The 26,503-nt window shown below is 36.3% G+C and overlaps 1 protein-coding gene across 1 annotated transcript; it reads right to left on the bottom strand.

Annotated features, from left to right (window-relative positions):
• Positions 1-8,286: 8,286 nt before the first annotated feature.
• LOC137712959 (uncharacterized) lies at positions 8,287-16,498 on the bottom strand. The gene is made up of 15 exons (XM_068452171.1): positions 16,296-16,498; positions 15,962-16,031; positions 15,170-15,271; positions 14,987-15,061; positions 14,609-14,861; positions 14,247-14,506; positions 13,170-13,323; positions 12,718-12,827; positions 12,550-12,637; positions 11,261-11,596; positions 11,067-11,141; positions 10,226-10,848; positions 9,479-9,587; positions 9,208-9,387; positions 8,287-8,732 (listed from the first exon to the last, which is right to left on the bottom strand). The coding sequence occupies exons 5-15, from the start codon at positions 14,774-14,776 to the stop codon at positions 8,556-8,558; spliced, it is 2,280 nt and encodes a 759-aa protein (XP_068308272.1). The 5' UTR covers positions 14,777-14,861; positions 14,987-15,061; positions 15,170-15,271; positions 15,962-16,031; positions 16,296-16,498; the 3' UTR covers positions 8,287-8,555.
• Positions 16,499-26,503: the final 10,005 nt, after the last annotated feature.

The following is a 26,503-nucleotide window of genomic DNA, read 5'->3' on the forward strand; positions in this document are numbered from 1 at the left end:
GAAGGAATTTTGAATGTTGGTGTCATATATACTAGAGGAGATTTACAGCTCAAGGTCTTTAGTGATGATGATTGAGTAGGGGATCCCAATGACAGGAGGTCCACTACTGGGTTAGTTGTGTTTTTAGGTAACAATCTGATCTCCTGGTCATTAAAGAAACAACAAACTATGTCTAGATCCTCTACTGAAGATGAATATAGAGCTCTCTTTACAACTTCTGCTGAATTGGGTTTGATTCAGCAACTTCTTGCATTTCTGCACATTCTCATGCCTGCAACTTCAGTTCTGTTATGTGATAACTTGTCTACCATTGCACTGTCATTTAATCCAGTTCAACATTAGAAGACTAAGCATATTGAGATCGATGTGCATTTTCTTCGAGAAATGGTAGCTAAGAAACAGTTGTCAGTGCAGTTTGTTTCCTCAAAAGAACAATTTGCTGATATATTGACCAAAGGCTTAAGTGGTCCTTTATTTGAAACACATTGTATCAATCTCATGCTTGGTTGCTGAAAGCATGAGCTTGAGATGTTAGAGTATGTGTTCAATGGTCTATGATTGTGACACTTGTCACAATCTTAGTGTTTTAGTTAGTTAAACTAATAGCTTGGTAACTGCCTATATAAGGCAGATTGTGGTATTACTTACAAGCTAAGAAATCATATATTCAGAAGAAAAAAAATCTTTTTTCCCTCTCTTCCTTCTCTCAACTTTCTCTCTCTAGTTCTTGCTTTCAATACAAAGATTACAGAGTTTATGTTCTTCGATTCATGAAGATTAACATTATCTATACTTTCCCATAAATCAAACACAACAAATTAAAATTAAAAGCTATAAAAACTAAATGTATATAACACAATCAATTAAACTGAAATCAACTGATTAATCGATTATGACACTTAAATGTAGTGACCACATTAAACCATACTAAAAGAACTGGATGCAAATAGTCCAACCGAGTGAAGTACAAAGGTTACAATCATTTTCATTTGCTAAAACTTATGTCTCCTAATTATACGTACAATTCATAACTATTTGGGTTTGCTTGTCTGAAAAATACACAACTTATAAATTCATACATAATTAGAGATGATCCAACAAAAAAGAAAAAAGAACTATAGGAGCTTGCTAGGTTATATATTTTCAAATTTCTATATGTTGTTTAAGTTGAGTTTGACATTAACTTTCCACAACCATAAAATCTGAATCTGGTAGTTGTAAGTTAACAATGATGACATGAATAATGTTCCCTACATTTATTTCAATCACCGGAAAATTGGTTCATATCTTTAAATTAAGATGTTGACATAAGAGACCAATCTTCAACCATCTTTCCCACTTTAATTTCATTTTAACATCATTTTTAATTATATAAAAGTGAAGTCATAATAGAAATTTACAGCTTAATTTTCATGTATTGCATAATTTGGTATATAAGTACATACAATCCTTGTTCTCAAAAGAAAACAAAAAAAAGGACACAAGAGATATCCTTCCTAATAAAGGACTCTAATATTTACACAATATTTACATTCCTATTTCTAAAGATTACTCACCGCAACACTCCCCCTCAAGTTGAAGCATAGATGTCACACATGCCCAACTTGGCAAGTGAGTCGCTAAAAAACTTACTGCACACAGCATGAGTAAGAATATCCGCAAATTGTTCTTGCAAGTTCACAAACAGTATTGACACAATATTCTTCTCAAGCTTTCCTTAATGAAGTGTTGATCAACCTCCATATTCTTCGTTCTGTCACGCTATACCGAGTTCTCTGCAATCTCTTATGCCGACTTATTGTCACAATACAAATTTGTAGCCTCCTTCAATTTGTAACCAAGACCCCAAAGTAACTTACGTAACCAAAGAACTTCACACACTCCATGCGCCATACCTCTGAATTCGACCCCCGCAGAAGACCTAGACACCACCTTTTGTTTCTTGCTCCTCCAAGTAACTAAATTTCCACCAACGAATGTAAAGTATCCAGAAGTAGAACACATATCCGTCACATCACCTGCCCAATCAGCATCCATAAACTCCTCAAATTTTAAATGATCGAAATTTTTATACAAAATTCATTTCCCCAGGGCTGACTTCAAATAAGCTAAAATCCACATAACAGGAGCCATATGATCCACCCTTGGTGAGTGCATAAATTGACTCACCACACTCACTACATAGACTATATTCGGACAGGTATGAGCTAAATAAATTAGTCTTGCAACCAATCTCTGATATATGCCTTTATCTATTGGTTCCTGATCTGAATAAATTTCCAAGTGATGTTTCTCCATAATAAGAGTATCCACAGGTTTACACCCAAGCATACATTTTTCCTTTAACAAATCGAGAACATATTTCTGTTGAGACAAGAAAATACCTTTGGATGAACGAGTAACCTCGACTCCAAGAAAATACTTTAAATCGCCCAAACTCTTCATCTCAAACTCGACAGCAAGGTTTTTTTTCCAATTTGATAATCTCATCTAAATCATCACTAGTTATTATCATATCATCCACATAAATAATTAAGGTTGTTACTTAACCGTTTCTTCGTTTCACAAATAAAGTATGATGAGAATAACTTTGATAATATCCATTCTTCCTCATGGCCTGAGTGAATCTCCCAAACCATGCACGAGGTGATTGCTTAAACCCATAAAGTGACTTCCGTAATCAGCACACGCCCATTTTTCCTCCAGTATTATATCCTGGAGGAAAATCCCTATACACTTCCTCCTCCAAATGTCCATGAAGAAACGTATTTTTTACATCAAAATGTTTCAATGGCCAATCCAAATTTGCAGCTAATGAGATGAGAACTTACACCGGATTCATCTTAGCTACTGGAGAAAAAGTTTCCTGATAATCAACATCATACGTTTGAGTATATCCTTTTGCTACCAACCTTGCTTTGTAACTGTCGAGTAATCTGTCAGCTTTGTATTTAACTGTAAAAACCCATCAGCACCCAACTGGTTTTTTCCCTTTCGGTAGCTCCACTACTTCCCATGTATTATTTTTCTGTAGTGCTATCATCTCTTCATCCATTACTTCAGCCCATTTTTAATTTTTTAAAGCATCCTCCACTCAAGTTGGTACTTGAATTGACTCCACATTGTTCACCCAAGCTTGACGTTCGATAGAAAGATTTTACATGACACATAATTGGCTATTGGATACTTCACTTTTGCTTCCGAAGAAATCCTATCAAGGGGTATGCCATAATTTTACCTTGGTGGCAACTTATATGTACCTATCAGGGTACACCACGATTTTGCCCTGGTGGCAACTTATATGTACTTATAAAATCATTAGTTACATGAGCACCAATAATACTTACCTTAGGGATATTTAAAGAAAACATATTGGACAACGACACTATCGAGCTAGAGAGGAGGAAGCATCTTCGGCACATATCTCGGGATTGCTAACTTCGGCAAAAGCCTGCAGTGAAGCTAGCACAGCTTCGGCAGTAGTTGGCTGAACACCAGCATAGAGACTCTCGGCACACCTTTCTTTGGCAATCAATGGTTGAACCCCTACAGACCGAGGTTCTCCTACATTAATCGGCAGGGCATTGTTAGTATCACGATGCACTCCCCCTGAAGTAATTACGTCTTGCACATCTAACCACCCAAAAACACCATCAAGATCACAAATACTAGCATTTTCCCCCTTGTGATCGGAAGATGACGATGCTGGAGTATAAAAATATTCTGATTCAGAAAAGGTCACATTCATAGTTACATACATGCGGCAAGTTTCAGGGTGGTAGCACTTATAACCTTTCTGTTGGGATGCAAATCCAACAAAGACACACCGAAGAGCACAGGGATCCAATTTAATACGATTAATCTTGTGGATATGAACATAAGAAACACATACAAACACCCAAGGAGTAAGAGTGTTGGTAGAGAAACAGGAACATGTTCCGTCAATACTTGGAGTGGAGTACGAAATTCTACAACCCATGATGGCATGCGATTAATTACATACACTGCATAAGTAACAGGGTCTGGCCAAAAACTCTTAGGTACGAACGCACCAATAAGCAATGGAAGAGCGATTTCCAAAATATGACGATTTTTTCTCTCAGCAACCCCATTTTGTTATGGGGTATGAGGACAAGTTGTCTCATGGAGGATTCCTTGATCACAGAAAAATGAAGATAGCTCAGAGTTAACATATTCACCCCTGTTATCAGAATGGGGAACCTTAATAACGGAGGAATATTGTATAGCCACCATATGAGAAAAAGACCGAATAATCATACTAACATCACTTTTATGTTTCAACACATATACTCATGTCATACGAGTGCAATCATCAACAAATGCAACAAACCACTTAACCCCTGAAACGGTATTAACTGGCGAAAGCCCCCAAACATTTGAATGCACAAGCTCAAACGGAAGCAATCTTTTATTCATACTAGGAGAAAACGAAGCATGATGGCTCTTAGCAAGAATACATACTTCACAATGTAAGTCTGATTCTTTTATTTCATGAAACAAACTAGGCAACATATGCCTTAAATAACTAAAAGAAGCATATCCTAACGGACAATGCAACAACCAAACTTCTTGTAGATTACTTATACGGGATGCTCAAATTGCATTAGCTCTGCTAGGAACGACGTCATCCACATAATACAACACATCTCTCTTAGTGCCACGCCCAGTTATTTCCTTGGTCTAAATAACCCAAAGTAAACAAAAAAACCGATACATAAGTACAACACAATCCAATTGCTCAGTAACTTAGGGAATAGATAATAAATGATGAAACAATGACAGAACAAGCAAGCAGTGGTGAAGAGAGAGAGACCGCGTGAGGTTCACCGTGCCAACCCCAGTCACCATGGTAGTGGTGTCATTCGTCGTTGCTACACACTTTTGATAAGTTGTTGCCATACATGAAAATAACTTTTTATCGAATGTAATATGATCAGTTGCACCAGAGTCCGGAATCCAACCTGTATGGTGCTCAGTCACGGAGGCTAAAAGAACACATCCAACAGTACCTATATTGGACGAAGATTCACTAGGATTGGACCTAGTCAACAAAGTTTGACTCGGATCCCCTTGAGTATGCACGACCTCCTTGTTACCAGGTGTTGCAGCAGCTACAGATGCACGACTCCCACTGGCTCCATTACCAGCATGCTCATTTGCATGTAATTTTTTCTTCAATTCTGGGAACCATTCAGGTACACCATGTTTTTTAAAACATGCATCTTCCGCATGACGGGTTTGCCCACATAAAGTACACTTCAAATCATCTTTATTTTCTCAAGTAAATAGGCGAGAATTTGTTGATGACGATGAGCTATAGGACCGGCCAGACGATGGTGGCCGTGACACCAAAGCCACGGGTGGTGTTCCTCCTTGATCCCGATGGCACTGCCTCCCATCATAGTAGCATAGCCTTGTGCTTCCTGCCTAACAACAAAAAACACTTCCTTGACGGATGGTAAAGGTTGAGTTCTCAAAATATCACTACGCACTTTATCAAATATATCATCAAGTACTGTTAGAAAAGCATACACAAGGTCCAGTTGGATTTCTTCTCGAAGTGTCTTCAAGTCAATAACACATTCCATCTTGATTGGTCTTCTTTGATCCAATTCTTGGCAGACCGCTTTGAGATCGACATAGTATACACCAAAAGGCCGCCCCTTTTGTCGAAGTCGGAATGACTTTACCTTCAACTCATAAATCTGAGAGATATCAGTCCCATCATAATACGTTTGAGCAACTTCTTCCCATACTTCTTTAGTGGTACGAAGATGGATGAAAAACCCCATGATGGTAGGATCCGTGGAATTAATGAACCACCCTTTTACAATTGCATTCCCAATCTCCCAAGTTTCATACTTGACACTATCTTCCTTGGGCTCTTTAATACTCCCTGTCACAAACCCTTTCTTACCACGCCCAGCGATATGCATCTCTAATACTTTGGACCAAAGAGGATAATTTGATCCATTGAGTTTTACGGTATTTGGTATGTTTGAAGCATCACTCTAAATTACAATCGGACTCAAAATTGAATTGTTGGCCGAGCCATGCGACCCACCCTCCAATTTTAGCCCTGATCCTTCCTTAACACCTGTCATGGATCACACACAGTTGCACCCGCAGAGCACGGCAGGCAATACTCCTGCAGCTTTCGGTTTGCTGCAACGAACTCAACAAGAACATGAGTCTGCAGTCTTGAACATGCAATAGCAGTAGCACAATAGAACTTTTTTAGGGTTACGTTTAGGCTCTGATGCCAAATAGAAATTTATGGCTTAATTTTCATGTATTGCATAATTTGGTATATAAGTACATACTATCCTTGTTCTCAAAGGAAAACAAAAAAAGGACACAAGAGATATCCTTCCTAATAAAGGACTCTAACATTTACACAATATTTACGGTCCTAATTCTAAAGATTACTCACGGCAACAGTCATTGATTCAAAAATTATTCGGGGACAAACATTCACTGTGAGCAAAACTTTGTAACAATGCTGCTTTCTTAAGGTCCTCATTAATCTAGTGGTGATAAACTTATGAACTAAAATTATTCTTTCTATAACTAAACAAACAAGAACCCGCAACTTAAATTATCCCTGCTATATCTAACAGTAGATAAACTTATAAACTTAAATTTCCTCTTCGTTCTTCTAAAAGAACACATATTTTGGCCTCTTAAAAGTGGGATAGGGAAAGCACTATGTCCAGATAGAAGCATGACTCTTTTTTTATCCCACAATTAATTATTGTGAGAGGTTTTATCTCTCAAATGATTTTACAGCATTGAATGTACTGGGTCTTATGGATCTTCCTCTTTTTTAAGTCTCGCAACATTTGTGATTATTGTTTTGTAGTTTTATATTTTTGTTTTCAAGTATCCTCTTCTTGGGGTCATATTCTTAATCTGATTGAAATATTTTTCCCTTTTATACATGAAATATGTCGTTTCCTTTATAAGGTTAAAAAAATTAATCGGGTGCAACACATATGTGTGGTTAAAACATACATATAGTTATACTATACACAAGTAACAGCACCGACAAAAATAAGACATTGAAGAAGTTTAAGGACTAAAAAATAGAGAAACCAAATTTTGGGACTAAAGTAAATTGGGTAATAATTCAAGAAACACTGCTCCAATTCACTCCCCTCTACATTATTGTTTCAAGCTTTGTCGAAACTCTCTCATTCTCTTGGAATCTAACATGGGCAACTTGACTTTTTTTTCCTTGGTGTTTGCAAGTGTTCAAGGACTCGTGTGCTTATTTGAGAATACCAAAAAAGTAGATGAGAGAAAAGTTTAAGTCCATACATTTTTAGTAGGCCATAGTACTTGGCTTAATTGATCATAACCAAGTCCCCTCTCTCTCTCTCTCTCTCTCTCTCTCTCTTAGGTGGTCCTAATAAACATGTACTCTCCTATTACATGTCTTGTGTCTTTATCTTCTTTTGCTCAACTTCCTCCTTCCTCCACACATAAACCTGCTTGACTTTAACTTCCAATCGTTAAACACTGTTGGGGTTGTGTGGCCCTTGACGGGTACAGTCTGCTGAGGCAAAATGTTTTGCTACCCAAATATACATAACACAAACAAAATATGAAACATTTGAATCAAATCAAAGAAAACAGTTATAACTAGTTATAGAAATATATGGTTTACCTATATTAGCGCTAGTGTTTGAGTACTGTTTTTAGCTTGTTTACTCCAAAGGGGAAGGAATAAATGTTGGCATTTCAATTTGCATATTCCCATCTGGCCTTTCTCTATCTAGCTGAGAAATAATTCTATCAAATGAGGGAGCTATTTAGGGTTATGGGTTCGTAGGTGGTTATTATTGTACTTGATTAGGCAACTTTTGATTAGAAGTTTTAACCAGTGCATGATTCCATGGAGAAAAATGTTCACGTAAGTGTATTCCAGAAGCTATGATGGTAATGCTCTTAGGTTGAAATCAAGCTTAGGGAGGGAAATTTGTGGGTTCCGCATAAGTTAAGTATTCCCTTGCAAAAAACAACTTAGATAACATCTTATATGAAACGAATTTACGGCCACGCTGACGTTCTTGCTCTAGCAATGCAATGTCATGTGAAGAGAAACTCACATGTGGCATTGTACAATACAACCGAGACGTTAGGATAACAGTGAATTTGTCCCATGTAAGCTTTTCTCCTCAAGGCAGGTTTATCTAGGAAATAGTCTAATGCCTAGGCATATATAATACAAATGGCGTGCCCTTTGAGCACAAACTGAACCGATAGGTGCTTGGAAGGTCAATATACTCAACCAGATAGTATTTCACATACTCATTCAAAAATGTAACCATTCAGTAGATTACCGGAACGATACATTTTTCTTTTCTGGAATGAATTATGAAACTAGAAGAAAGATATTACATTATATTTTTCATTTTTGTAAACGGATAACTGAAAATAATTACGTAGTACTTTCAAGGAGTTCTGAAAACTTGTAACGCACTTACTAATTACTGCACCATTCAGTTGTCCTAGCCATACTATGAAAAACTTCAAGCAGCAATGGATGAGTTCCTCTCGTTGAGAATGCGGAAATATGTGTCGTGATCTGATGTGTCTCTGAATCCAGGAATGAAATCCGAAAAGAATCTGAGGACTGCAGCTAAATGTTGCGAATCGTTGTAGGTAAATGCTGACTCAAGAAACAGCGAAGGTCGGATGGTACTGACCTGAAAATTTCAAATTACAGTGTTAATCATTCTCAAAGTGCATGAGAGAATTGTTACCTTTTATTTTAACACAATAAAGTTAGGAAAAGTGCTTTCATAAAATAAAATAAAAAATTACCATATACAGCCGGGAAAATATGGCACATAAAGAATTATACCAAAGAATTCAATAATTGAAAAAGAAAAAGAAAAAAAAAAGGAAATTCAATAAAGAATGGAAAAGGATACAGCAATGACAGTTCAAGAAAACATCTTCGGGTCTAAACAAAGGAAATTTGCAACGCTAATCACTAAACACAACATAATAGGTTCAGCAGTCTCACCAGCAAGAGGCTAAGCACTAAGGAGTGGCGATTGACGTTAAAACAAAGCAAAAATTAAACAGATGCAAAACCAACAGGAAAATGTATTGGCTATCTGATTAAGAATATACACATAAATCCTTTCTTTCCTCAGATTCCAAGGTAGGAATTACCTTGTACTTCCGTGCATAGCGTAATGCTTCAAGGTAATATCCATCTTGCACTAGTAACAGTACATAGTCATGATGTAAAGAAAGCTGCCTCAGCATATCTAAACCCAACTTCCTTGTTCGAGAGTTCTGACGGCCAGACTCTAGGAGTTGCATTGCTACTTCTTTAGAAGGTTCAAGAATCTGTTGAGAAACAGTTTTCACCATGAATATCAGATCAAACATAAGCAGCATACTGTCGCAAGCATACATTTCTAATAGGCTGTTCATATACCTTGTTTATGACAAACTGCCCAAGTTCTGCATATCGCTCACTGTGTGACAGCAATTGTACGGTCAGGACATAGAGATTAGGATGGACTTCAACCTTTTCCAGATTAGCACTGCAAAAATAGCAAATAAATAGAGTAACGAACTGTGATCATTGCCTTGTACATTCAAAATAAAGTATTTAACTTCACACCCATCACAGGAAACTTAATATTCTGGAGACATCTTAAAAGTAGGTTCGGGTCTAGGTAGGCTAGCCCCACAGGCTGAACTGATCGAGCAAATGATAACTTGATATCACCAGGTTCAGAATCATCAATGTTTTCTACTAGAGAGGAGGAGAAAAAAGAATTACAAAAGGGGGGCAACTACGGTTTCAATATCCAATAATCAAGCCTGCCAAAGGAGTAGTAATGGCGAAAATAATAAGTTTACTTCAAGCCGAATAGAAAAATCGGTCTGTTTTAGTAAAAATAATTATTCATAGGATATGCGCCTTTGTAGGCAATTTACAGTTGTGCAACATCCACCTGTTTTAGTAAAAACAATCAACCAACTAGTCAAACCCCAGGTGCTTTACTCCTCAAATATGAAATACGCATATTAGCTGTGTATTGCAAATACAATTCATGAAGAGCCTTTCTAAAACTGTGCAGTGCAGAGAATAAATGTAAGGCTAAAACTCTGTACCTAAGCCCATCATGACTGCATTCAAGGCCCTCACTGAAAGATTCATAAATATATGTCATACCTGCGAAGAAACTCAACAATGATGGCAACCAAGTACGAAGGTTCTCCAATAATCTCTTCTTCAACAGGTGCAAACACAAAACTGTACATTTCATCAGGTGAAATTGCTGGAGAGGTCGGTTGGGACTCTTGCTGCTCTGAACCATTAGCATCCAATGAGCTGTTGCCCGATCTAAGAACCTGATATTGCAACGATGAAGACCGAACCTCACCGCTAGAAGTTTCAGCACCGGTTAACTTCCCCATGTCCACTTTACCATCGAACAACTGAGAGTTATTTGAAGTGGCATTTGGTGCTTCAAAGCTTGCATTATCTTCAGAGTCGGAATTTGAATAGGTTAAAAATCTATTAGGCGATTCACTGTCCAATCCAGCAGCAGATTCATATTTAACGGATTTCCCAACTGTGTCTACTCTTCTAGAAGATACATCAGCACTAGATCCAGGGACACTCGTCTGTGGCTCACCAGAAGTTTTTGCAGAATTTATTCCCTTAAGATAAGTGCCTGTCTTAACAGAGTGGGAGTACGAGGAAACTAAAACATCTAATGCCCAGGAAACTGTAGACACAGGTCTCCGTTCTAGAATAACAGTGCGTGCTATTGATAAGCACAGTTGTTTAGCCTGAAAAGGAAATGGAACAAAGTTATCACCAACAGTAATTAAGCAGTTCGACTGGAAAAAAGGTAATGAAACACCATCTTGGATGGTAAAATGGTTTTGAAATAATAAGCAAACCAAAATGCACACTAAAAATATCATATAATTGCATGCTGTAAGCAGCTGACCTTAGAAGAGACAAAAATCTAGCAACTGATGAGCATACCGAAACCAAATTCTACCTTATTCGCTTCTAACTTCCGCCGTTGCAAGAATTCAAGTACTGATGGTACTTCTGAGCTACTGGCAGAAATTGCCTAGAAACAGGGAGAAAGAGAGGTTAATGCAAGAAAAGAACCCTTTTACTATTTTTATTCAATGGAAGAAAAGAAATCTCATTACTAGATTAAACAAAAGGAAATTAATGGAAACTTACCTCCAAATCTAAATGAATCTTCCACAAAAGTTGATTAGCAACATCACAGATGAGGTCAGGAACAAGAAAAGTCCAATTATCTCCATAGACAATTGCTTCATGATCACTTAAAACATTAACTTCTGAACTTTCGTTATCGTCCCTATTGGATCTCTGGGAAGAAGAATTAGACCTGGGGAAACCCCTGAATAATAGGGGAAGTGGGGCGGATATGGGTGCTTGGGAATCTGCAAATATGTCATACAGTATAACAACCTTCGCATCAACTTGATGCACAAGCAGTACATTATCAACCACACTCACAGCAACCTTGCTTGAATAAATTGGCAAAGAACCCTGAAAAATTTAGGCAAACATCATTTGTGTAGAATGAGTAGATGTAAATAGTGACCACATGAAGCCAAGGTTTACCCATAAATGCACTCAAATTCACATGAAGCCATTATTTACTCATTAATGCACCGAAACTCTCACATATATCTCCCACCAATAAGATCCACATTTTCATATCCATAAATATAAGATATGCAGGGCCTTTTTATTTATTTATGCTGAAAATTGAGAAGTAAAACCAAAAAGTGATACTAACAAGGAAGCCAGCCCCAATTACACAAGTAGCCTAAAAATAAAGATAACCATCCGAAACAATCTAAAGCAGGATTTCTAAGGATTGGCACTTTTCTCTCCAGTAATTTGTCTATACATTTAAATGTAATTTAGTCGTGCTATTATCCTTGGAAACACCAACAAATTTAGATATGTCACTAGAGTATCTCAGATGCATTAGTGGAATATATAAATAATGCCCTCGCATAACATTCTCATGTTACATAGCCTGCAACCAATTGGTTGACATTTTTTTGGTTATCAGAGCACTCCAATGGGAGATGAAAAATATGTTGAAATGTGTATTTTACATTTTTGGTTTGCCAGAAAACTCTCCAATGGAGAGATGTATCCTAAGTTTAATCTTTTGTCATCTTTTGGTTTAGTGGTGGGTCCCGCCAATCAAAGAGAGAATTAAATGGGGCTCATATTTACATCTCTCCCATTCAAGTAGAACTCCCATTTACATCTCCTGGAAATGTAAAATGGAATGTAAATATGGTTTTTTGCATCTCAATTTTGCATCTTCCCATTGGAGATGCTCTCATAAAGGGAATCAAAGCCTTCATCTAGCTAAATCCCAACCCATTTTCCCACCCAACCTCATCACTAGGGCCAATTGATTGACGTTTCAAATTAAAGTGGATCAAAACATTTTAACAGAGTTTGAACACAAAACTTACCTGTTGTACAACCACATCACGGTAAAACCTGTAAGAATGGAGGAGCATTGCAATCCTATCAACTTGCAGGCAGTATATTCTGCCATAGCTGAACAAAGAAAGACAGTATATAAGCCTTGATTTTGGTTGGCCAATAAAAACGGGCAAAAAAAAAGGACAGGAACCTACACAGTGACTATAAAAACATCTTCAGCAGCAAGGACAGGTTTATTGTTAGCTTCGGATTTAGCCATTGCCATCTCAAACTTTGGCAGACGAATAATGCCTGCAGACGAGAGCTACCCAGAAGAAGTAGCACATGTGTCAAGACTAAAAATTAGAGAAATACATGCATATAAATGAATAACTATGCTAATAAAGATAATTACAATGGGACTACAAGACAGAGAAAACTATCTTATGAGTAACTCTTTTACATCTCTTTAACAACGAAATACAACAACAACAACAACAACAAAGCTTTTTCCCACTAAAGATTTAACAACGAAATGAAATTAAAAAATACTGCCACGTGTTACAGCAACAATTGTTCATGGAAGTAATTTCCTGATCCATTTTTCTTAATGCTAAGACAGCAAACTTAAAGATTTAAACGAAAACATAATCAGATTTACACATACCTGAAAACCATTGAAGGTTTTACACTGCATTCCTGAAGCAAGAAGAACCATGCGGCTTTCATGTGTGTAAACATACCAACTCACATTCAATTTCCTCGTCTCAACCAATTGGAGTGATTTTGACTCAGAATTGCAAGCAAACAAGTCCAGTCCACTGAGATTGAAATCCATGTTAGCAAAACGAATGAAAGGCAAAACCTTGGGGTATAACAAATGAGGTTGAGAGAACAATAAGAAAAAAATTGTTATTGTAAAGATGATTCCCTAGAAACATTTCACAAAACATGCTCTATCTGCTCTAAACTCAAGATTTGGTACGACACCAGACCCTCCACCTAGAAATCCTTTGCATGGAACCACAACAAAGACAAAGTTTCTTGACCATGTAACTGAATGGCCACATTATACGCAAAAAGCATGGCATGTTTTGAGTGGGAAAATGCAATTCTATCCAAATAACCAAGAAAGCACTCATTAAATATAGTAATTTAAAAAAAAATAATTAAAAAAACCCTCCAGCAATGACCCAATTATAATCTTTTATGGCAACTATACTATTACTTGATTAATAATGCTACTTGAAATGTAGCAGTTTAACTTCTTCTTGATGGCCAGACACCCTTTACCATGTGAGACAAGTGGAGGAAAGATTGGGCATAACAATAACCTGCTCTCTCTACTTGCAGCACAACAGTCCCTCACCTCCAAAATATCAAAATACATTACCCTGTGTTGGTCCTACTTAACACAGAATCCGGACAAAATACCATGCACATTTGTCAAATATCCTTTCCGTATCCAAACTTAACCAATACACATTTGGATATGCATGCAGCCGTAGCAGGGCGCATCCATATCCAGTAGTCCATATCTTAATTTTTGGAATGTATGTGCTTTATAGAGTATGACAGCAGAGAAACATATGTCCAGCCCTTTTGCATTAATATTTTTTGCTTCCCAAAGAACCATATGTCCAACCAAAAACTACATAGATAATGATTATATGAATAATCCACAATTCAAGTAATAAATTGTATCAGTAATATTCATATAAAATGTGAGGAAACGTATCCTTACCTGGTCTTTACAAATACAATATCACACAATGGGCAATCTGTCCAAAAAAATCCCAGTATGCTCTCAGACTCTGACTTGCACCTCTGACTAAAAGTTTCCCCACTTCCTCTATCGCAAAACTGTATCTCATGATCAGATCTTTGGATTGCTATAAACTTTGCATCTAAGGAATACCGAATAGATAAGATGGGCCCTTCAGTTATTGAATCAGAAGTAGGAGTAACCACAGGATCAAAAGGAACAGTCTTCCAACAGAAGACCTATCTCCAAGAAAAAAATAGGAAAAGAAACACACCATCTGGATCAAATTGGAATTAAAGATTTAAAGAATTGGAACCATTCAAATACAAATATCATATTACCTGATCTGATGTTGGGGAAAGCAGCAACTTATTGCCATCATCATAAAATAAACCCCTTGATCCAGCTACGCTGCTTCTTAGGGGCAGATACGGAATATAAACATGTGATAGAGCACCAGACCCGCTCAAACCAATACTAGACTGTGAACTTGATGCTTTTCCAGACATCTTGTTTAATTGATTTTCAGGCTTTTGAATAGTTATTGTGGGATTAGCAAGTACTGCTACGGATAATCCTCAACCAGGCTCAGCACTGAAAAAACAAAAACAAAAAATTGTATAAGGTACAGGAAGAAAGAGACGAACTAGATACTCTAAAGGATCAAGTTAGTGGAACAGTATGAAAGTTAATGAAAATTTTCTAGAAGCATGAAGCACCTTTTTCAGAATGCATCCAACTACTATCTCCAAGCACAGAAGGTCACACTTGCTGGCTCAAGGCTTTTTTCGCAGCTATTCAGAGGCAAAAAAAGCACACTCAAAAACAATTTGTCTAGAAGATTACAAGTATAGAGCTTCCATACAATATGACATATGTACTATTAATAATGAAAATGGTACCGCGTTTTGCATGCAACTCTTTAATGCGAGAAATTCTTTCAAGCACATATCCCGTTCAACCTGTGGAACTTTTGCTGCAACACAACCCCCGTATTCTTTTGCCTACATGGAAGAGATATATTAAAAATATTGCACAATACACCATACAGATCCAGGGTTTTGTATACGACCAGCTCCTAGAATATATCGGTTTAAAATAAAAACTTTGTTCTCCAAACTGTCTGTTTTTAATGTTTTTTAAAGACTGTACAATGTAACCAAAAGGACACAAAAGATTAATTATAGAAGCTATTATAATCTCTCTTCTTCTACTTGAATATGATGTCAATGTTTATGATAAACAGATATATTCAATCTTAAAATGCTTATTCAATACCACAACATAAATATTTCCTGCCTATATTCCATTCCACTCTCGGACAATTTCATATTTCCGGCTTAAGTAAAACTCTACATAATAATTAACATTTTAAACATGCATCACACTCTATTGTTCGTGCAAAGCTTCAAACTTCACAACAACCAAAAACTTCCCGTGCATCAAAAATTTAAGGCTGCATCTTTTCAACCGAAATTTAAAACCTTGACTAAATGCCCTGGTACTAAAAGTCTCTGTGCAGCTTCTCCTAATCCCTTGGCACCTTAAACTAAAATTAAATATTTCAAAATCAACAAATTCGACAGCAAAACCGCCCAACACAAGAAGAAACAAATCTTCTTGGATCAAAATGTATTCATTCACGTATAATTAATATAATCAATACTTACAAAAAAGGAGAGACATTTACATACCTGAGCAGTACAAGTCACTAAAATTCTCTTAAGCGTGGAAGTAGAGTTCCTTTCTTTCATATCCCCCTAACTGTGAAAGAAATAGCAAAACTAAATAAATAAACAATTTTTTAAAATATATATAAATTTAATAAAAATCGTACAATTGAAAATTACATGAGCTCTGCTAACAATGTCAGCTACAAAACGGTAAAAAAATCCCTCAATCAAACCCTAACTACAATTTGTTCAAATTCCTCCTATTTTCTCACAATTTACGCACAATTCCACAACGCGGAAGAGAGAGAGAGAGAGAGAGAGAGAGAGAGAGAGAGAGAGAGAGAGAGGAAGTTACCAGATGAATTGACAATCGGAAGTTTTGGGACGATCACAGTAGAGAGGGTGAACATCACAGAGACTCGGACTGTGGTAATGTTTGGGGACGGAAAGGACTAACCGAAGAACCTAACAGTCGTGTCAGGCGCCAACGAATTGCCACGTTACCGGTGGGCTGCGTCTTATGGCTTATGGATGTAATTAGGTGAGCCCTTGATTTGAGGGTTAGCTCATCTCCAATCAAAGGGTTCAAAGAACCAGAAGATCGAAAATAGTTATAAAATCGTTTTCAACCGAGAATAAGGTCAAATGGCTTATTGGCCTCACTGGACAAAAAAAGACCAAAGGGCCAAACCGGCGGGGCCAAATGAGCCAACCAGCCGACCACGGGCCAGGTTAAAAAATTTGAATCTCAACGGCTAGCTGACGTCAGCTAGCCGTTGTTTTTGAATTTTTTTTTTTACAGTTTTTTTTTTACCAAAAATTTAAAAAGAATATTTAATTAAGGCCTAGAAAGGTAATTGATTATATGGGGATGTTGTTTTTATAAGCATGTTTGATTGCTCAAACATCTCCCACAGCCAATATGAGACAAATATAATGGGTGCCACACATGCAAGCTTTTGCTTGCTCAATTCTCTCCTGATGTGGGACAAATATAATGGATGCCCCAAATATAAGATTCCTATTAGAGATGATAAACGTGCATTTAATTTAAGTTGTTGTAGTTTTTAAATTTAAATAATATGTTTGGCCCTATGGCCCTTTGGCCCTCAGTTGGAGATTGAGCCAAATATGATCATGTACTGTTCATTAAAATATTAATATCTTGGAGGGCCAGAGGGCTAAATATGGCTCGTTTTAGCTCTATCACAAAAAATCGTCTCCAACCGAGGACCAAACATAATTTATTATTTAAAAACTACAACTTAAATTCAAATCCAATGGCTAAGTGACGTCAGCATGACATCAACTAGCCATTGGTAGATGATGTCATGTTGACGTCAACTAGTCGTTGGAATTGAATTTTTTTGCCCTATAAATAGGGTGGATATTGGGTTATAATTCACACAACTTTGAATTCAATCTATTTCAATTCAATCTCTTTCAATTCAATATCTTTCAATTCAAGTTTGCAATGAATTCCAACTTTGGATCCTCTTCGGATTTCAACTGGGGATCCTCATCCAATTCCAAATTGGAAGAAAAATAGGCGCCTATGAGACGAGACGATGAGGAATCTGATGAAGAAGATGAAGCATGGTGCAACGCACAAAACATAGCAGCAGCCATGATGTGTCAGCCAACTACACAACAACCTGAATAGGGTGGCTCTGTTGCTGGTTGCTCTTACAAACCACGAAACAGAGCGATGACGCATGCCAATTTGATGAACAACTACTTCAACCCCCAACTTGGTGTACACAGAAGAGGATTTCAAACATCGCTTCCGGATGAGGTTTCATGTCTTCGAGCATGTACTTCGTTATGTCCAGCAAGTCAATCCATACTTTCGACAGAAACGGGACAGATAAGGCCGCCTTGGTTTCTCACCTCATCAGAAGGTTACTGTTGCACTCCGAATGATGGCCTATGGATCCCCAGCTGATTTGATGGATGAAACCCATCGCACGTCTGAGTCTACATGCCTTGAAACTCTTCAACAATTTTGTGTCACAATTGTTCAGGTTTACAAAGACGAGTACATTCGCAAGCCAAACCAAGAAGATCTAGATCGACTCCTTCGCAAAGCTGAAGACCGTGGGTTTTTGGGCATGATAATTAAACTGCATGCATTGAGATTAGAAGAACTGTGCCACCGGATGGCAAAAAGGCTTCTACGGAAGGTCAAGAAAGCCAATTGTTGTGTTAAAGACGGTTGCCTCATATGACACATAGATCTGGCATGCTTTCTTTGGAATCCTTGGATCCCAAAATGACATCACAGTTCTTGGGCGTTCACCTATCTTCAATACCCTGATGGAAGGTAAAGCACCTCAACTTGACTACTACATCAACGATCATCAATACAATACGGGGTATTACTTGGCAGATGACATCTACCCAAAGTGGGCGACACTTGTCCAAGCAATTCCAAACCCTAGAAATGACACCGAAAAGTTGTTTACCTTACACCAAGAGGCATACTGGAAAGATGTTGAGAGAGCTCTCAGTATTCTACAAGCACGGTGGAAGATCATTAGCCAACCGGCAAGAGGGTGGAGTCGAGAAAATTTGGACTCCATCATGATGTCTTGCATCATATTACACAATATGATTGAGGAGGATGAGTGAGATGGGTATATTGATGGAGAGTCCGATGACGACCAAGAGGATCCAAATAAGTCAAGAAGGGCTCGTGCAAAAATATATGATGGGCCTAATTTGCCTTTCAATCCAAGAACTGGTACTATCTCAATAAATGAGTACATGAGGCGCTATAGAATGATTTGTTCTCGTGCTACAAACAAGTACCTACAACAAGATATTGTTGCACATCTTTGGGCCAAAAATAGCATGGAGTAGGAGTTTAAGTTTTATGTTATTAAATGTTTTTCAAAATGTTGTTTAAATTTCATGTTGTTAAATGTTTTTTTTTATTTTGTTTAATGTTATTTAATGTTGTTTAATATTGTTTAATGTTATTTAATGTTATTGAAAAAATTGAAGGAAAAATTATTGGAAGAGGTAAGAAAATATAATGTGAAGAATTGAAATAGAATGAAGTGAGATAGTATGGAATGGTGAAAAATATGTGAGAAATGATGTAGGAATGGCTTAGGTATTGCTTGAAAAAAAAAATAAAAGGAATTTTTAAATTTCATAAACCAAGACATTATTTAAAATTTTAAATGATGTAGGAATGGCTTAGGAAAAAAAAGGGAATTTTTAAATTTCATAAACAAAAATTTGGCCCAAAAACAAAAAAACATTTGAATCCAACGGTAACTAGCTGTTGAATTTCAAATTTTGGCAACCATTCTTGTCGGTTCTATCCAACAGGAATAAGTACTATTACTGTCGGTTATATCCAACATGATTAATCAAAATTTTGGCCCAGCCTGGGGTTGGTTGGTTGGCTAGATTGAGCCAGCCGGTTGGCACTTTGGCCCTTTCAGATTCTGTGGGGCCCACGAGCCATCTAGCCTAACCCTTAATTGGAGACGGTTTTCGGGGAATTTTCAACCCTCTGGCCCTCTGAACCTTTTGATTGGAGATGGCCTTAGAGCTTCACCAACTGACCTAGTAATCAACTAGACTTTCCCACTTTTGTATATTACAGCTCTGAGTCTCGTTCTTTCGGTATGCTAGTGACCAAGGATTTATAATCACTCATGCCTTTTTTCCTCAAAAAGGGATCAGTTGTTGACTTGGCCACAATCTAACGCATGGCGTGCCATGTGAAATACCAGCCTAGAATTCATCCCTAACCACTGAAACACCCTATAATAGTTATAATCACTCAAGCTTAGATTTGATATTAAAGGTTGATTAAAATAACAAAAGCATGTTTATTTATTCTCCGTCCTTAATATCAAAATTTGAGCTGACGACCATACATTCTTTGGTCACCTGGTGATCCAAAAAACCATCATTATTACATTCCATACTCCAAATTGTTATAGAGTATGGCACATATGTCTAATTTTCGTTCAAAACTCTTTAATGTATGATCACTAACTATTTAGGAGTGTTGATCTCTTGGCACTTGGTGACTAAAGCTATATCCAATGGCAAAGCCAAAATGAGGTCATTGGCTGCTCATAACTCCAATAGCTTCATAATCCTAATTTTTATTTTATTTTATGTATAATTGTATCATATACACAATTGTGACAAACTGAAAGAATGAGTCAAAAATACTAAATTACAACTTGCTACTTCCTTTGCCCAAACCCGATGTATAGTTTGTTGATTTTATTCTTTTATTCTTTTGTCTTTCTTATCCTACTTCTTGTGTGTGACTTATGATCCGTAATAAGTGTTTGATAAAATGTCTCACTTGACAAGCTTTGTAGATTTCAATAAAACGCAGCATAACTCGGCAGATACCCACTAGGAGCTCGACGAAGTAATCAAATGAAGTTTTTTTGGGCAAAACTATGATCACATTATTATAAAATTATGACTCTATCACTGACTATATCACTATACAACATCATTCTCTCTCTGTTTTTTATTTCTCCTTTGTTTAAAAACTGAAAATTCCCACATTTTTTTTTTCCTTTTTGCTATCTTGATGAATATACCCTCTCTATATCGATTATAATGAAAAGGACCCTTCAACAGAAAAGATAAAAAAAAGATCTTAATCTCCTTGTTTATGTCATTGGCCCGACATGAAGTAGAGCTTCCAACAACAAAATAAAGCTCTTTCCTAAAATAGAAGATCGAAAGTTGGACTACTTTCTCTTTTTGGCAACTTTTTAGGACATGGAAATATAGTTTAATAAAAAGATTCCCATATGGTGAATAGAAAACAAAATCTTTATGTTTAAAATGTTTAAGTTTCGAAGACAAAAGGAACACTTTAGTGACAATGAAACGATGGTTGGTGGACATTGGACAGGCTTTTGGGAGTAGATAAGACTATACAATTACAAAGATTTTCTTTCAAGCCGTATAAAATTCCCGACGTACCTTCCACCACCGCATCATCTTGATCTCTAGGAAGTCTGGTTTTGATCATTTTTTATGGTGATCCGGAGATTTAGGATTTGAATTTTGAGGTCGAAGCTTTTGTTAGATAGAAACGAAGTGTAAAGCAGGGCAAGACAAATTAAGTTTATTTATTCAGGCATTTCATCAAATACTTGGTATGTTTGTTATCGTTAATCAAACTATTTCGCGCACATAAAAATAGATATCAATATATACAAAAACAATCATATAAATGTTGTCAAGAACACTTATTGAGTGATACCGAAATATGCTTAGTTATTGTTTCTGGATTTCCGGATGATTCTAATGTCATCTTGGTCCAACTGTACATCGGCCTTCACTCCAAAGTATTTGATATGTCAAAGTTTTAATCATTACCAGATTTTCTATTGGTCAACCGTTTGATTCCATGTTACTTTATGGTAAAATATATTTAAGTATCATATTGTGATGGGAGAAAAACACTAGTGGCTAGGTCACTATGTGAACTCCATCCATCATGTTAGCTGATAAAAAAATATGAAAAATTAATGAAAATAATTTGAAAACTTTGAGTTTTAACGATAAGAACAAAATAAAAGATAAAGCGAATAGTACTAGGATTGACCTTTTAATGTAATAATGTATTTTTTCGTTAAAGTGAATAGTACCGGTAGTTTTTCGTAAAAGTTTCCTAAAAAATAAGATTTGAGTGACTTAAAAATAGGTAAGTTTAGACTAAATTTGACTTCTTTTTGTTTTGTTTTGTAAAAGCTTGATTAGGCTTTACGTCAATTGCAAGATGGAAGCTTGACCACGTATTACCAAGTCATGAAAGAATTCATACTTTCGAACGCTTTCGTATTTTTTTATTTTTTATTTTTTTAATTTTTTATAAATCAAATCCAATGTTGATGACATTTTTTTAGAGTAAATTATAGCAATGTTCCTTCAACTTATTAAAACGTACCGTTATGGTTCTTTTCTTCAACTCCGTTAGAACTTCTGTCAAAATGAGTCATGTGTTATGTATGTGAGGCTAAATCAAGGGGCAAATATGAAAAATTAAATAAGAGAAATTGTATCAATGGTTCCTCAACTTTAATTCAACTGGAAAAATGGTGCCTCAACCTAATTTGAGCAATAATCCCTCAACTTTAACTCAACTGTAGCAATGGTTCTTCCAACATAATTCATTTTGATATAATTCCGACGGAGTTGATGAAAAAGATTATAACTACACATTTTGATGAATTGAGGGACTTATGGTAATGAATTTTTAGTTGAGAGATCATTGCTCCAATTTAATTAAAATTGAGGAACAATTGTTACAATTTACTCTTTTTTTTATCACAAGAGACAATAAAATTCAAACTTTTGACGTTTTTAATATTGTGAAGAGAAACTACTAAAGACCCAATAGTTAGCTTTGGGTACTGTTCCACTTCACACTATTAAATGATGTCTCAAATTCGAATCTTTTCTGTCTTTGTTGATAAAAAAAATGTCTTTACAAAGCTCAACTTGGGACCAGTTTTGAACAATGCAAAAGCCTTCATGTATCTTTCGCGCATGCCAGATTTCAACATGTGAAACGAGAGACTAATGCCTAATGGCGTTGCTTATAAACTCGTACTTTGATATATCAACTGAGAATGATAAGTTTGGTTTGAAAAAAACCCCTAACCTGATTGTTGACTTTTTAGTTGAGGATCACCTTTGATTTGTAAACTTGGTGTGCAAGACACTCTTTTTCAAGACGACCTGGTTGAAATCTCCAACTAAGTTCAAGACTCATATAAATGCATCATATCATTCTGGTGTACTTATTCATTTTTTTCATCAATGACTATTGTAACTTTCTCAAAAATAAAATAAATTAGAGTGCGTATAATTTTTACACACCTTTAACTTCTCACACCTCTTTCTATTTATGATCATTAAAATAAATAAATCAAATGGAATAAATGGTCAATGTTAAAGAATAATGTGTAAGAGGCTAAATAGGGTGTGCAAAAATCACTTCTCATACACTATAAATGAATCGTTTCAATCAATCACGTTCATGCATAACAACCTACATTAAATAAAATAAAATAATCGAGTACCCTTTTTGTTTTTATTAAAAGATTTTAAATGTAAAATTTGAGGATAACTGCAAAATTTCTTTTCTCAATCGCATGAATGCATTCTATATGATTCGATTAATCAAAAAAGATGGAATAACTTTTGAGCACACCAAGACTTCTCATACACTCATCCAATATATAATAATCTTCTTTATATATATAGCCAACAATCTCTTTTGGGGTCACAAGCTTCACCAAAAAAATTTGGACAAAAATACCCTCAAAACAAAAAATTTCAAAAGCAACCCAAAATAATGCACCAAATAATGTAGGTTCATTTTTGTCATTTTAATAGTTTTTTTAATAATTAATTCTTTTTGTACAATTTTTTTTAATTAGTACCTCACAATAAGCTAGCAATAATGCGATTCAATCAGTTGTTCATTAAATATTATTTTATCTATTTTTATACACATTCAAAACATCTTAAGAGATGTGTAATGCCGGTTATGAAAATAGGTATTTCTCACATGCATAATAATGTGATTAAATTAGTTGTCAAATGATTTTTTTTTGTTTTTTTTGAACAAATGATTTATCTACACTAAAGGGGAAGGGGTAAACTTAGCCTCACAATGAGCTAACAATAATGTGATTCAATAAGTTGTTTATTAAATATCATTTTCTCTATTCTTAATGTAAATTCAATAGAATGTAGATGGAAATTGAAAAATTGATTTTATTATGTGAATTTAACTGCTTTGATTGTTTTGTGAGAGATTTTTTCTAGCATGATCTAAGATTATTCATTTACTTCAAATATTTGACTTTCCTTTTGTCAATTCACGCATATAAAATACTGAATTGTTTTTTCACCCTCTTTTGGTTAACAAAGTGAGTTATGTTAGTAGGTAGTTTAGATAAGAAGTGTTTGGAATGAGGCATTCCTAAATATCAATGAGCTAGTTTGTGCGAAATCTAAATTTCTATCGTAATTGTTTGGATCATAATTTTTAAATCTCCTTCAATTCAATGTTAACATTAACAAAACACATTCATACGTTTCAATTCAAAATTTGTCTTAGGGAGAGAGCTCAACACAGTAACTTGCTATTGAAACTCTCACATGTCGCCCAAGCATTGCATTATTGTTAGGATGTATAAATCCTATAATGCCATTGTGTTTGGTTTTATGCCAAGTCTTCTGTTAACTCCAAGTACTCAATGTATTTTTTTAAAGTCTCTTTCAAAGTCCTCATAGATCATTCTCTATCCATTATGCAGGTCGTTGGTTCACATGTCCAAATCACCTTAATTGATTCTCTCATCTTATCTTCAATTGCAGCCACTCCTACTTTACCTCAGATATCTTCATTCTTAATCTTATCATTTCTTGTGTGCCCACACATCCAATGGAGCATTCTCATATTTGCTACACTCATTTTTTGCATGTTGATTTTTGACCGCCCAACATTCTGTGTCATAAAGCATTATGGGCCATATTGTCGTTTTATAAATTTTTATGTTAGCTTTAGTGGCATATGACAGTTTACAACATACCTGATGCATTATTCCACTTCATTTATGCAACTAGTATTAGGGTTGGGCACGGGTCGGGCCTAATTTTGCAAGAACCGGACCAGACCGGAGTTTAAAAGAAATGGGTTGGTCCGGGGCAGGTACAACAAATTTTAAAACAGGAATCTGACCTAACCCGACCTGTTTGAAACAAGCTGGTTTAGGCGGGGTACACGGGTCCTTATTTTTTTTAGCACAGATTGAACACAACATCTACAATGGTGGAAGCGATGCACAAATCCAACTTCCTTGCTGGTTTTATCCCCTTCGACCTCTAGTACCTCGTCAACCTCGTCGTCTTTAAGAGTGGATTACCGTAGTGTAGCCCAATTCACAGAAGGCACAAATAATGTAGATAGAGTGAAAGCGACCAAGTGAGAAGAGGGAGACAAATTAAAATCAAGGGTTTTAAAGTCAGAGTATCGCAACCAAACACTTGGTGGAGCAGCCATAGACGCTCAGTCGCAGCAGCAAGCCGAACCGATGAAGAAGAATGAGACTCGAGGATGGAAGCCCAAGCCTAAGGAAGAGAAGAAAGAAGACCACCAACAGCAAGTCGTCGGAGGGAGAGAGAATCATTCATCTTCTTGCCGGACATCCTCGTCGCAGTCATCTTCTTGCCGTTTGCCCACCCCTATTATCACCTGTAAGAAAACCTCCATTTTAACCCATAAAACACAAAACCATCACCAACCCATTTCACTTTTCACCAAAATTTCAAGTAAAGGTTACGAAATTTCAAGTGAAAACAAAGAACTACCTCGACTATCTCGACATTTCCAGCGCTTTCGAAGATTCCAATGAGCTGAGCGCTATCGATGCTGAAGAGAAGGTTACCCACGAAGAGTTTAGGTTCATGGGAGGCCTCTCCATCGTCACTAAGGACCTCCTCATCCTGCTCAAACTTGGAAGAGATGGCGATTGAGGCGGCTTTGGGGGTGTAAAGGGCTAGGGTTTTGGGGGAGAAAGAAGGAAGAGTGAGGGAAGCTGTGGAGGCAGTCATGGTTGAAAGAGCCAGTATAAGGCAGAAGAAGTGGGTATACTGAGTAATTATAAATGGGCCGATTCTGGTACCTGTTTTTCTATATTTTTGGAATCACCCTGTCCCTAAAATTTCAAAGCCTCGCCGCCCCGCCCCGTTTCTCTTTTTAAAAATTAGGAACCGGCCTGTACCCGCCTCGAACCTTGATTACCTACCCTGACCCGTGGTTCCTATACTCGTTTGCCCACCCCTAGCTTGTATTATATGGTTGAGATCTTTATCCAATTCATCCAGCAAGTTAGGTATAAGATAATGAAATACATTCACTCTTTGGTACTTTCTGATCTCCAATCCTCACCCCTCTCTCATTTGAACTCCATTCCTATTGAAATTGCATTGTATGTAGTTTCTTTTTGACCTACTTAGGCGAAGACCTTTAGATTCCAACACGTCCCGCCAAAGGTTAAGCTTCACATTCGCTCCCTTTTGAGTTTCATATATCAGCACTATATCATTTGCCAAAAACATATACCAAAACCAAGGGATATCAATCAATCACGAAATTTGATAACAAGCAATTCTAGCTTCGATTCATCCAAGAAAAAATTATAACTTCTATTTTCTTTTTAGAAACTGGTGAAAATATTTGACCTCAATTTATGAATTTTTTTTTCTATTCAATAAAGCAAAACATAATTATTAAAATTTTAACCTAAAAAGTTTTTTTTTTAACGAAAATTTCCAGGGAGGGGAAATTTTAGTTGTTTACAATCTAAAGTGTACTTTATCCAATTCATAAAGAATTAGGTAAGCCGGTCGCCATTCAGAGCAATTAAAAGAAAGAAGTCATTCAATAAAATATCCCCATTCTCCTTTAAACCCAAATCAAAAACCCTAATTGTTCCAATTACAACATTCCTCAATGAATATTGACGATATTTATTGATTCACTATAGA

This window comes from Pyrus communis, chromosome 13 (genome assembly GCF_963583255.1).
Source record: "Pyrus communis chromosome 13, drPyrComm1.1, whole genome shotgun sequence".
Lineage (NCBI taxonomy): Eukaryota > Viridiplantae > Streptophyta > Magnoliopsida > Rosales > Rosaceae > Pyrus > Pyrus communis.

Coding starts and splice junctions, on each gene's coding strand:
- LOC137712959 (XM_068452171.1), bottom strand. CDS start 14,776: ATGTCTGGAAAAGCATCAAGTTCACAGTCTAGTATTGGTTTGAGCGGG. Junction 12,828..13,169: donor AAACCTTCAATGGTTTTCAG/GTATGTGTAAAT, acceptor TCTTCTGGGTAG/CTCTCGTCTGCAGGCATTAT. Junction 10,849..11,066: donor GGAAGTTAGAAGCGAATAAG/GTAGAATTTGGT, acceptor TTTCCTTTTCAG/GCTAAACAACTGTGCTTATC.